The sequence below is a fragment of the Carettochelys insculpta genome, chromosome 8 (genome assembly GCF_033958435.1).
Source record: "Carettochelys insculpta isolate YL-2023 chromosome 8, ASM3395843v1, whole genome shotgun sequence".
Lineage (NCBI taxonomy): Eukaryota > Metazoa > Chordata > Testudines > Carettochelyidae > Carettochelys > Carettochelys insculpta.
Genome location: NC_134144.1, coordinates 65,090,176 through 65,103,956, shown reverse-complemented (window position 1 = coordinate 65,103,956; position 13,781 = coordinate 65,090,176). Strand labels below are relative to the sequence as shown.

General features: G+C 42.9%; 1 protein-coding gene across 5 annotated transcripts in view; it reads right to left on the bottom strand.

The window, feature by feature from the left end:
* Positions 1-13,781, bottom strand: part of MYLK (myosin light chain kinase) — a 309,641-nt gene that overhangs the window by 70,217 nt on the left and 225,643 nt on the right. For all 5 annotated transcript variants that reach the window (XM_075000996.1, XM_075000995.1, XM_075000997.1 and 2 more), the window contains 2 exons: positions 12,889-13,005; positions 11,466-11,552 (listed from right to left, as the gene is read on the bottom strand). In XM_075000996.1, coding sequence (XP_074857097.1) covers positions 11,466-11,552; positions 12,889-13,005 — 204 coding nt within the window. The remainder of the gene's footprint in view (positions 1-11,465; positions 11,553-12,888; positions 13,006-13,781) is intronic.

Below are 13,781 nucleotides of genomic sequence, written 5' to 3'. Positions count from 1 at the left end.
AGGGACTCTGATGAACATAAAAGAGCAGAATTTGCCAAATACTTTCCTGGAGTAAAGATACAATTGCCTTCTTTCAAAAATCCCAGTGCAACGCAAGTATCAAAAAAAGCACAAGGTTTTGCTCTAGTATGATCTAAAATAAAATGTCTGATATATGCAAACAGTCCCAGCATAAAATATATACCAACTAACAGGTAAGATAAGTGGAATCCTTAATATCTCCAAATTCTCTTGTTTTTGAGAGATCCAGTCTGATGACATCTCACTAGATTTTTTTTTTATCTGGTTTCATGCTGTAGCTCTACCCAGGCATGTACTTTCAAGAAAATCTATACCATACATATACACACAGACACACTGTGTATGTAAATACATATTCATACATATCCAACAGTTCCCTCTGCCTCCTTCCTACTAGTTCATAAAACAAAAGAGTATCTAATCCCCTTACTTCATATTAGTCATTCATTCATTCACAACTTAACCCAGTGATGGTTACATCACCACTGGAAATGCTAAGCTTTTATAGATATATATCTATAGATATGAAAATGTACAATGAATCACCATCTGCTAAATACACAACAAATTAAACTAATGCACAGTGCTTTTCCCTGGGAGATTTTAGGGCCATGCTTGGGCAGTTTTAAAGGCTCTCACATCAATGAGGATTTCCGTACCAGCTGAGCAGAGAACATAAACCTATCACCTCACTCAGCTGGGATTGCTGCTTTTGGTATAATACACAGATACTGGAAAAATCCTGAACATTCCTTATACTTAACAGAAGATGTGCAGACTACCACTGCACTTCATCAAAAGAACACAAACTGGGTAGGAGTAGGGGGAAGGTCGGACTGATGATCCTGATCTTATTTTGCAAGCACAAATAGCCCTTGGCAGGAAGAAAAAAAAAGGGTGGGGGCAATTTGGGAGGAGTGTATGCATGTGTGGATACAGAGCTTTTATAGCTCCTCACTAACAGAATTAAACTTCCTTGTTCTTGGACTTCAGCCCCAAAACTCCAGCTCCCAATGGATGTCTCCTGCAAAGGGCTAAACCAAAGTTCTCTAAATAGTTCCTAGAGATAGTTAAAAAAGAAGGGGGTGGGGAAAAAAGAAAGCTAATAACACTAACCAAGTTGACAAGGTCAAAATGGTTGTTTTCATTAAAATATTTTTGTCTCTTGGAAAATCTTAGTTATTTGGTTCAAGCTGCTTCAGCTGTTTGGAAAAGGCAGTAAGTCTCTCTCCTGACATTTACATTGAAAGGGGCTGAAGCTGAACACCAGTTTAGAGGAGACAAAAGGACACAATATTCTCTCCCTAAATGAATCAGCCTCCCAGCAATGATATAATGTAAACAGCACCAGGCTGATATTTACATAGCTTTATAGACAGATTTGCTTGCTAGAAAGTTTGTTGGAGCCTGCTGGAGGGTATACATTGAAAGGGAAAGATTCCTTTGCAGGCTGAGATGTCCACGGAACATTTGGTTGAGTTGTCTCCCTGGCCCTGATATTAAATTCATGAGTGCAGAGATACTCAGAAGCCATTCTCTCTTTGTTGTTTCCCTTTTTAGGAATTTTACTAAAAATAGTGAGAGTCTCCCCCTCCCCCACTTCCAAGGAAACTGCTCTTTGCACAATCTGAGCCTTCATAAAATACCAAAGGAAAAAGCATATGTAACTGCAGCATGGATGGTGGGCCATCCAGTGAAGCCCATTCTTCCCACAGACCCCAATTCAAGAAAACAAGTAGGACAGCACTCCCTGTATGTACATGCTTAATTCCCACTGACTTCAATGGGTCTAGACTAGAGCACATGCCTAAAGATAAGCACATGCTTAAAAGCTGCCCTGAATAGGGTTGAACTTCAGCAGATGGTGGAAGAGCACCGTTAGTATCCTTGTTATATGATCGCATGATCCCATGCAACAGAGTAAGAAAGCATAAGATCCATTTTCCTGCACAGCTTGCATGGCATAATTCAGTCATGGTGCCGGCTGGGACTCAGGCCTGAGATTTTCCATAGCATGAGAAAGGGGTATGATGAGATGAGATGTAAGCCTAGATCCTTTGACCTCCCCTACTTATGATTGCTCAAAGGTCCAATGCCTGCCCTGGGACTCCTTCTGGAGCAGCACAGAGTAGCTTAAATACATAAGAGTCTTCACCTCCTCTTGGCCATCACTACAGCACAGGGCTTAATACTTGTGGACCCATGTCCTCCTTGAGGAAAAGAAAATGAGTAAAAGGTAACTTGGGTATGAAAGTTCTTTAGCTATTAGTAGTAGAAGGATCTTTTGGTCAGTTTTACATACTCCTTCAAGCTGTCTTGGGAACCTGTTGTATTACAGCTTCTATCTACACTGGATACGCAACTGCATTTAATACAGATAGATGCTCAAGAAACTGCATTAGCAAGAGAAAAAATGTTACTCAGTAGAACACTGGAGCTGTGTCTACACGTGCACGCTACTTTGAAGTAGCGGCACTAACTTCGAAATAGTGCCCGTCGCGGCTACACGCGTCGGGCGCTATTTCGAAGTTAACTTCGACGTTAGGCGGCGAGACGTCGAAGTCGCTAACCTCATGAGAGGATTGGAATAGCACCCTACTTCGACGTTCAACGTCGAAGTAGGGACCGTGTAGACGATCCGCGTCCCGCAACGTCGAAATTGCCGGGTCCTCCATGGCGGCCATCAGATGGGGGGTTGAGAGAGGCTCTCTCTCCAGCCCCTGCGGGGCTCTATGGTCACCGTGGGCATCAGCCCTTAGCCCAGGGCTTCTGGCTGCTGCTGCTGCAGCTGGGGATCCATGCTGCAGGCACAGGGTCTGCAACCAGTTGTCGGCTCTGTGTATCTTGTGTTGTTTAGTGCAACTGTGTCTGGAAGGGGCCCTTTAAGGGAGCGGCTTGCTGTTGAGTCCGCCCTGTGACCTTGTCTGCAGCTGTGCCTGGCACCCTTATTTCGATGTGTGCTACTTTGGCGTGTAGACGTACCCTCGCAGCGCCTATTTCGATGTGGTGCCACGCAATGTCGAAGTTGAACATCGACGTTGCCAGCCCTGGAGGATGTGTAGACGTTAATCATCGAAACAGCCTATTTCGATGTTGCTACATCGAAATAAGCTATTTCGATGTTGGCTTCACGTGTAGACGTAGCCTGGAATTGCAGCTTTAATTGAGACTAGGGATCATCTGTCCTAGGCACGTTACAAACACATAGTAGGAGCCAGTCCCAGTTTTAAAGAACATACAATCTTAGGAACTGAACAGACATCTTCTAGGTACCAGTCACATGACTAGCCACAAAATCATGTTTCCTTCCTTGGGACAGATTTTTCCTGGTGTAATTCCACTGAGTTTTGTATTAAAATATAATCTATGGCCTCTCATAGTACACCGAAAATTACACATAACAGTAAAGAAGAGAAGGCAAAGCCAGGGAAACTCCCTAGCAAACTAAGCAAAATAATGGGGACTAAATCTGCTATAATCAAATAGAGAAAGTGACATGCAAAACCTGGTGTCTAATAGCTGGCCTTCTAACCCATCAGCGCTTTGTGACAAATACATTTAAAAGGAAACACCATACATTCATCTTTTAAAATACAAAAGGTGGAATAACGTGCTCTATTTCTTACATCAAACATGCAAGAATAACACATTTTAAAATACAAAAATACACAGAGATCTATAAGAATAAAAGACAAAAAGCAAGCATGATGACACCATCTTGGCTGACATACCAGGAACTGAAACTGGCACCTCCTGACCTAGCAACACAAGCAGCTAACAGTTTAAGCTAAAGCCAAAGCTTCTCTAGCTTGGGCTGTAAGAGATTCATAGCCTCTGTGGATTGGTGACAGGCAGATCCCTGTAACACATAGTCATCACTGGAAAATGTGGAGTGTAAGATTAGACTATAATGTGGTGTCCTCTTGTACTGTAATTTATTGCTGTGCTGTGACACACAGATATAAGAAAGTACCTAAATAGCTGGAAAGGAAAGTACAACAGTGACAGGAGAAACAGCCCCTCCCCCTCTTTCACCCAGTAGTCCAGAAACAGTAGTGGGGGATTAAAAGCTAAACAGTTCCAAATTCACAATTTTTTCCCCTTAAAACCTGTTGAGACAAATGCTTATTAACTCAGCAATCAAAGAGTTAAATATGGCGAGAAAAAGAAGCTCGACAGAATAACTCATTTGTCAGCCAAGCTAGAGATTTGAGAGGTAACACTTTTGATTCTGCAGATTCTATAATAGCTTTTATTTTCTCATTGAATATGACAATCTGGTTCAATGGAAAAATCCCATATTTAGTTTCTAAAACATGTAACAACAATCTATCAGGTTCTTTTCCACCAATCTCCCTTAAGAAATCCAAGGAAATTCGCAGACATTCCCAGGGAAGAGAGAAGACACATTAACACACTCCAAGCCTGAATCACTTGAAAGATTAAATATAGCAGAAGATATATACCCATAGCACATGAGAAGATTGGTTCAAAACAGCTTTGAGAAGACAGGGGCTGTTGCTAAAACATATCAAACCAAGACTAGTAAGCACGTAAGAAACCTAGCATGAAACAGAAATACAGGCTCCTCACGTCTGACCAAATTCCACTGAAATCAATGGGAATTCAAATGTGACTTCAGTGAACGTGACTTCAATGGGAGCAAGACTGAGAAGTTGGGCTCTTGTAGTTTTCATGCTTCTCACATACCCTGAGGTTTTGAGTGCTTGCAACCCTCACTGACTTCAGTTATGCAAGACCTGGTGCTAAGAGATCATAGACAGCCACGCTTGCAGAATTTGGTGCCTAAAGCCAAGTTTCTGAGTTGATACAGACTCCCAAGTACCTATGGCTTGATTTTCAAAAATGATCGTCAGTCAGTGAATTCAGTGAGAGTTATTGAGGCATCTAAGAACAGAGTCAGGAGCTCAGCTTTAGGCTCCTGTTTTTGAAAACCTAGCTTGGTTTTGTTTCTATTCTATGCTGGAGTTTTCATGTGCTTGCTAGGTTATTTCACTCAAAATTCACTGTTTTTGCACTGCCTGTGTTCAGGCCTGTGATGCAAAAAACATATTTCTGGACAAATACTCTCATTTTTCTCCATGTAAGAAAATTAATAAAAGTCACAGTTACGTAGAATGGACTGTAAGCAAAAGCCATGGAAAACACTGTTCTTTGCCAGCATTCACGCAGCCAGAAAAGTCAATATGGCATAACCTGTTAAGTAACCCAGCAGTGATTCAAATAGCACATCTGACATAAGGTAGATGGTGGTGAATGAGGCACCAAGGAGGAATAACTTATACAACAGACGGTTATTTCTCCATAATGTTTTTTTTATATATATATATAAAAACTAGATTCTCTATTGTAAACTAAGGCATTAATTAAAGATTCAACAAGTTGAGTCTCTTATGGCCTTTTATTCCAGCTAGTTTATGTTTGACTGATTCTCAGTTTCACAAAACTGTTTGTTATGTATCCCAGCCCAGGTGCCCCAAACTGAAACAAACTCTAAATGCCCTGAGCTTTGGGAGAGTTCAGGTTCTGACCCAATGCTATGGCTTAGCATCCTCTTTATTTGTGTATCCTAAGGAAGCAGATTTCAGCTGCACTCATGAACAAATCCAGTCCCTCGGTCTGTGGGGAAAGAGGCTTCTTGCCCAGTGGAATTAGTGATTGAATGCTTTGCAACACTGGCACAGAACACAGCCCTGCTTTTGGGAACTCTCCATATGGCAGCATACAACTGGTGGGGCATGAACATCCTGGGAAAAGGGTGCAGCAAGAGAAGAGCTTGTAGTCTCTTTCTCGGGCCCCTTCAAATGCTCCCTACTACTTGGGGGAGCGAGGATAACCCTCACTGCAACAGAATTGTCCTCCTCTCCAACCCTCGGTGTATCTGCACAGGTCCTGGGGCCAGTTACTTGGACAGAACATAGGATTTACTCTTTAGGGCAAAATTCTGCATTCATTTCTGATGCACAGATCTCTGCAAACACATTTTGCATTTCCTAGCCACACACATCTCCCACACTATCAGGAGGAGATCAGTGACTGATGGAATTACTGGGTTTCATATTTTTCCTGCATACTTTTGTCCTAAGCTAGGGGAAACTGGTTTCTCAGATCTGATTAGTTTCTCTCACTTCACAAGACGAAGAAAGAATCATTGGCTGTAACTGGGCACATTTTATATAGATAAAAAGAGCTTGAAAGAGTGCCACCGCTAACAGATGTGGAAGCACTTCATTTTATAAGGGAGAAATATGCATTAGTGGCTGTGCTTTGTACTAACAGTATAGTAATAACTCGCAAAACTTGTCATTCCATGTTGACAAGGAATGGATAACAGTGAATAAACTGAAGTGTTTTATGATTTGATTATATATCTCCCAAACCACACATGTCAAGTCTGGCAATTAATGTTGTATTTACCTAAAGTGGCTCCTATGAACTTGGATTCTCAGACAAGGCTTTTCATTGAAGAGCAACTAACAGAACTGTGCACTAATCACTTGGTCATCAACTGCTGATTTTTCCACAGTCATTTAAGTGTTCTGAATCCTGCTTGCCCTGGAGATAAATATGTAGCATGATAAAGACCCCCTGGCATATTTACATTTATGACATAGTCTTCCAACGCTGCTGCTGCTGCTCAGCATTCCATCCATGCAACTGTGATGCTGAGAAATCAGATCTGGTAAGATAAGGCTAGAGCCTTCCAGGGGATTTGCTCTGGGTAGTGTTGTGATGACATTTTATTAACAACTGTCAGCAAAAGAAAGCGCAACATTTGTCTGATGTGAAATCAAACAGATTTCATATAGAAGCAGGTATAAAGATTTATTTCAGCAGGCTAACAAATACTTTTCAATACTGTAGTCCCTGTTCTTGTCCAAATAAATAAATGAATAAATAAATAAAATCAATACACCCAATATTTTCTCTGACACAGTACATTGCATTTTTTAGTGAGCAGAGAGAAAAGTTGCACCAGATGTGATTAATTTCTCAGTTAGATCATCCCTTCAACAGGAATTATGTAAATGGGAGTTAGCAGTATAAGACATGCGGTTGGGATAGGAGAATCCAGTATAACTTACAGAAATTTACTTAGAACAGACACCATTCCGTAATATTTAGCTTAAAGCAATGCTGTGAAATATGTCCACAGAATACAGCAGGCATTTCTTTCAAGACATTCACAAGTGCATCATGAACTCCATTTAGAAGTTAATTCCAGACCATTTTAGAGTGACTTAGTACCAGGTTCACTGCTTTACTCCTGTCCTGCCCATAGGTTGTTGCACCATAATGCAATTGCACTGTTAAGACATGGTACAGTCAGAAATCTTTACAACAGCTTCTGGCTAGTATCAGACACTTATTTTGGTTAAGCCTTTTAGTATTTCAAAAAGGAAATTTTTCAGAGATCTGATACGGTCAGCCCAGAAAAACAGCTCTGGGACAAGAGCTATTTTTCATAGTATTTTAAATCAGCTCACCCATGAAAGCCACCATGATACACTGAACCAACTGAGCACAGGCTTGGGAGTTAGGAAGCTTGAATTCTAAGTTCCACCCTTGCCACTGGCTCATTTTGTGATATTGGGTGAGCCATTTAAGCCACTTCTTTTTCTTTAAAACAAAGTATTACTGTAGACCCCCAACTAATGTGGAGGTTGAGTTCTTGCACAACTCTGCGTAAGTCAAATTTTGCATTACTAGGGGGAGCCAGGAAGCTGACCAGTGCAGCAGTGCTGTGTGAGTGGGGCGGAGCTGGAGTGAGGCTCCTGGCTGCCCTCTGCTCACAGGAGACAGGAAACTAACCAGTGCTGCAGTGCTGGTCACTTTCCTCGCTCCCCTGAGCGGCAGGCAGCCTGGAGCCAGGCACCAGCTCTCCACCACTCTCAGTTGCATTAAACCGAGATGCATGCAACTTGGGGTTCGACTGTGTAGTTATTTTGGACATCCTATTTAGGACACCTCAAAGAGGCCTCAATTTTAGGAAAAACTTGGTATTCACCCTCTGAAAATCCATTCTTGTAAGGACAATTTTAACTGAATACCAAAAAAAAAAAAATCACTAGTCGGTCTTGAAAATGGTAATCAAACTTCCTTGCCTCAGTTTCCCACTGCCTTAGAGAGGACAACGTTCACTTTTGATGGGGTGGATGAGGATTAACGTTTCTAAAGCACTGTGGATATCAATCAAGATTTTCAGAGCCATATGGGAGATCTGGCTGCCCACTTCTCATTCATTTTAATGGGAATTATCCATATTTTTGGTGGCTTCTCAACTGTAGAGTAAAGTGTGAGTGCTGAGAATTATTCATTCAGCCTTTCAGTAGCAGCAGTCTGATGCCAAAGAAGGTGGCCAATATGTTATCCATTCACAAGGTGCTTGCAATGCAAAGAACTGTACTGAACTCTGCAAGCTTTTCTTCAGGACCTAGTGTGCTTATTGACATATGCATGGAGTGAATGCAGTACATCACTGTTCTGATCTGGTACCATTTTACAGGTGAGCAATTTGCTCAAGCGTGAGTGACACACCAGGGATGGAGGTAGTGAACAATCAGATGAAATGGCTCTTGTCCCACGCCCATAGGGAACCCACGACATTCACTTTGAACTCTCTTTCTAAGACAAATGATGATAAGCATGAAGATGGGGGTGGCTGTTCACACTGTCAATTGGCAGTCTGTGGAAACAGCATTTCAGCAATATTAAAAATATCACTGGTTGCCTGGTGCATGGGGACTTTTTTCTGAAACCCCGGGCTAGGATTAAGGCAAGCCTTGGATCTTGGACCAGCGCAATTTTCCATTCCACAATTGCTGCCATGCCAGGAGGAGCAGGAGAACTTCCTTTATAATCTTTTGCCAGTGGTTACGGTGTTCTCAAATCTAGGAGACCCAGGTTCAATTCTTCATTCCGTTTGATGTGCACAAGAGATTTGAAATTGGATTTCCACACTGCAGAAGAGTGTCCTTGTCAGTGAGCTATGACATATTTTGGTACAAGTCTATCTCAATAATTCCTGCTGAAGCTCTTCCACCTTTTATAAATAAGTAATCATTGGAACAGAGATAAGAACTTGAACGTCCCTAAGCAAGTATCCTAAACATCAGGCTACAATGCCATGCTTGCTTTCGCTTTCTCTGACCAAACACCAGCTGCAGGCAGGGTATGGATAGCTGACTATAGTGATATGATGGCAATAGTCTACTACAGTGATATGATGGCAATAATCTAGGACCAACAAGGGCCATGTCTACACTAGCCCCAAACTTTGAAATGGCCATGCAAATGGCCATTTCGAAGTTTACTAATGAAGCGCTGAAATACATATTCAGCGCCTCATTAGCATGTGGGCGGCTGCGGCACTTCGAAATTGATGCGGCTCACCGCCGTGCGGCTCGTCCAGATGGGGCTCCTTTTCGAAAGGACCCCGCCTACTTTGAAGTCCCCTTATTCCTATGAGCAGATGGGAATAAGGGGACTTCGAAGTAGGCAGAGTCCTTTCAAAAAGGAGCCCCGTCTGGACGAGCTGCGCGGCTGTGAGCCGCGTCAATTTCGAACTGCCGCAGCCGCCAGCATGCTAATGAGGCGCTGAATATGTATTTCAGCGCTTCATTAGTAAACTTTGCAATGGCCATTTGCATGGCCATTTCGAAGTCTGGGGCTAGTGTAGACATGGCCAAGGTGTTATGGGCCAAACGAGATCAGAATACAACTTAACCCCTTGTTAGACTGGGACCTCTTACTTTGTTGACATTCTCGAGGGGAACTCGCAGTTGTAAAAGCAATCCTTCATACATGTGCAACCCCACACATACACACACACACACAAAGTTCATTGCCTTTCAGATGGCAATAATTCATGTACGTTATCTGGGAGGGATTTCAACTTGCATTTAAAAGGGTAAGTGCTACTGAATCGGTTTTGTATATTCAGTATGGTACCAGTCACACACACACAAACAGGAATGTCAGGAAGATGCAGCTCCCTGCCCCCCCCCCACCCCCGCAGGATGGCTGAGATGGTCAAAGCTTCTAAAGGGGATCTGCCCACTCAATTCCTTGTAAATTTCTTTTCTATTGAAGATAAAATATGAACTGGTTTCCCTTCTTAACACTTACTCTTCCCTTTAAGGTCAGATACCCAGCTGGGGTAAATCAGTGCAGTGCTACTGAAGGCAATGGAGCTGAATGAACTTGCACCCAGATCAGGATTGCATATTAGGGGATAGATCTGCAAGTTACTGTGCTTTGGTAGCTGTAGCATAATGGGCGAGTCACCTTTAAAGAAGAATATGCATATTGGTAGGCACGGAGCAGCATTTATAGAACATTTTTAGGAGTCATGCACAGAGTGTATCATGACAAAACATCTTGAGGCTGTATGGTAAACACAGTCTTGTTATGCATCAACAATCTAAAGGGTGCAGTTCATTACTATTCGTGCCCAATATAGTTTGATACTGCATTGTAAGTCTTTAACAAACAATAAGTATTCCATTCACCCAAAAAGCATCTGTTTAAAAAATAGTCTGATTATATTATTTTGTGGCTCTATTAGAAGGATGTTAAACAGTGAAACATCTTAAAGAAGAGGAGACATTTTCTGCTTTCATTTAAAGGGAATCTTCTCTACAGCTTCTTAAAAAACTAATACACTACATACTTGTGGTTCATTTCAGGGAGACATCTGTGTCAGGAAATTGTACCTTCTGCTACTCTTCCCTTTAAATGCAGTAGTGCTACTTGCAATAAAATACTGTATATTACTACGCTGGCTTTAATGTGTAGTCAGGAAAGGACTGTCTACTCAACCCTGCTTACGTTTGCAGTCTTTCAAGAGTCATGTTACAGCAAAGAAATGCGATGCATTTTGCTGACAGATACTACAGGATTTTTCCAGAGTATGGCTAGTGACAACTATAATTCCAATTAACAGCAACAGACCGAACCTTATTAGTTTAAAACAAAAAGTGCACAGACCCCACAATCCAACTGAAATGGAGAAAAACAGAGCAGATTATGTTACAGATGACATTTTACGCAGGGCCACCTGCAATGCCCTCTATTATCCATGGAGGACATACAGTGTGTCTTGCATCTGCAGTGATAGCAAACCTCTTGAGAATTCCCAAGTCCCTTAGCGGCCAGGAAGGAATCTGTGTGGTAAGTTTTATGCATCACGATGGAAACAGAGAACTGAGTAGGATATGTCTGAACTCAAACTGTTGCCTCTCCCTTTCATTCTCCCTAAGGTATAAACTCTCAATTCACACGACCTACATGGAAGGGTTAAAGAAACAATACAAGCTGCCTGCCTTCATTCCTGTGTCTGTACACAGTCAGGAAGTATCTCCGCATTCCATGCACTCATCATTCCAGTTAAAAGGAAGCTGTTAAATCACTATACCACTTACTCTCTGTTGCAAGTACTGGGGGAAGTGAACTCTTTGGCCTTTTGGTCTTCTTCTCAGCAGACTTTGGGGTCTTTGTAGGTGAGGGATCTGAAATTAAAGTAAAAGCAATAAAATATTAATTTTATTTAATAATGGAGCAGAAGGACAATAGCCTCTGCTATCATCATTAGCTTCCTGCAAAGCTGGGGAAAAACTGTTGGCTTGCACATAGTTTAGATAAGCTTTACTGCTCAAAGTTGCTGGGGAATGCCAAGTTCCAAAGAAAAGAGGAGTACAATTAAGCAGCTCTCTGCACAGCTCAAGAAGATGAATGCAAAGGAGGCTTTAAGCAAAGAAACTCAGATCACCTATACTTAAACTGACAACGCAGGGAGCTTAGGCAGGCAAATCCTCATAGATCCAACAACACTGCACCAGTAATTCTCTAACTTTAGCAAACTGAGGATCCCCATTTTGATTCCACAATTTTCATGGACTCCCAGCTCTGCTCCTTCAGTGGGTCCCCACCTTCCACTCACTCCATGGCCCCTCTCTCTGCTGTTTGTTCTCTCCCACCTTCACTGGGATGGGACAGGGGTTGGGTTGTGGGGCGGCAGGGGGTTAGGGCTCTGGGTGCAGGTGCAGACTCTGGAGTAGGACCTGGGATGACAGGTTTAGTTCCCCCCCGGCATTGGGGGGTTCTGGGCTGGGGCAGCAGGTCATGTTACTGGGTCTAGGCTCCAGGAGGAAGTTTGGGGATGGAGGTGACTCTGGAGTGGGGCAGCGGGGTGTGGGCTCTGGCTGAAGTTGCAGATACTGGGGTGGGGCTGGGGGGGTCAGAGTGCTGACAGCACTTATAGGGGCTCTCTGGAAACAGCTGTCAGGTCCATGTGGCTCCTAGATGCATAGGCAGCCAGTGAGACTTCCTGTGCTGCCTAACACACACATGCTCTGCCCTTACAGCTCCCATTGGTTGCCATTTCTGGAGTCTCTCTGGCTGATCATGTGCCTAGGAGCTGCAAGCCTTCGTAGCCACTTGTGGGAGCCATGCAGAACCAGGGCAGACTTAGCCCCAGGCCACAGGCGGGACAGGGCAGGGAGGTGGGGATGAGGAGGGAGAGTTGATTAGCAGGGCCTGGGAACCTTTGGAGTTCTCCAAGGTTCTCAAACAACTGCTGCCCTACACCTACTGCTGTAAAACCATTTTAGAAACCCAGTGGGCATCAGAAGCAAAAGAAGGATTAAGTCCCACAGCAAGCCCAGTGCTTAGCTTCCTGCTCAGGCTGTTTGTAAAAGGGATTGAGTTACCATTTGATTTTCATGGAAAGAAAATGGACAACTATTTTTTTTTCTGTTTAAGAAGGGATGAGACCGGGAAGGAGCGGGTATGGAAAGTGGGAGGAAGTTTTACTGAAGGAGTTTTCTTATCAAGGAAAGTACTTACCATCCACTATCACTTTGCAAGCACATTCAGCTCTTCCTGCTGCATTCTCAGCTATGCACTTATACTGGCCCACATCTTCAGGCAAGACCTTATCAATGGTGAGGGAGCACAGCGACCCTAACACAAAGGGAAGAGAGGTCAGAGAGACATCACAGCTTGCCAATTCTGAAAGCACAGCATTGTTAGTAGTGCCGATGCAGGGCTGGCAGGACAGTTCTATAGGAGCTCAGAGCTCTGTCAGTGTTGTTGGAGTCTCTACACTAGACGATATGGTTCATTGAATCTGCAAATTCACTGCAGTGATGGACACCTTATATATGAAGGCTGAAATAAGTAAATTACTCTGGATTCTGAAAGCAGCAGTTAGGGTAGCTAAAATGGATTTTTGGTAGAGATGCATGTGAAAGCCAGATACAAACCTTTGTAAGTAGTAATAATGATTTATACTATAGCAGCATCTAGAGCTCTAGATTGTGCAAGGTGCTGTACAAACACATAGCAAAGAAATGGTCCCTTCCCCAAAGAGCTTTCACTCAAAGACTACAGACAGCAGAACCTCTGTGGATTGACCAGATGCAGGCTTTTGGTTTAGTCTCATCTCAGCATTCAAGGGTAAAAACATGAAGCCTAGGCTACAGGCCTAAGTGTAAAAAGGACAATCCAAAAGTCACTTTTGTTTCATTAGCATGGCTCCAAGAATAAGTGTAATGGCAGCTCTCAGAAAATAAAAAGGCTAATACATCAGCCTGTTCAAGATATCTCTGCAGCAAATGCAGTCTAGAAAATAAGCAAAAATTGGTTTGCATCAAGTCACAGGAGTAGAATGCAGGATTCCACCTCCATTCCGTTGTGACCGTGCAATTTGGACCCAAGGGAAACAGATTTCCTGTTTA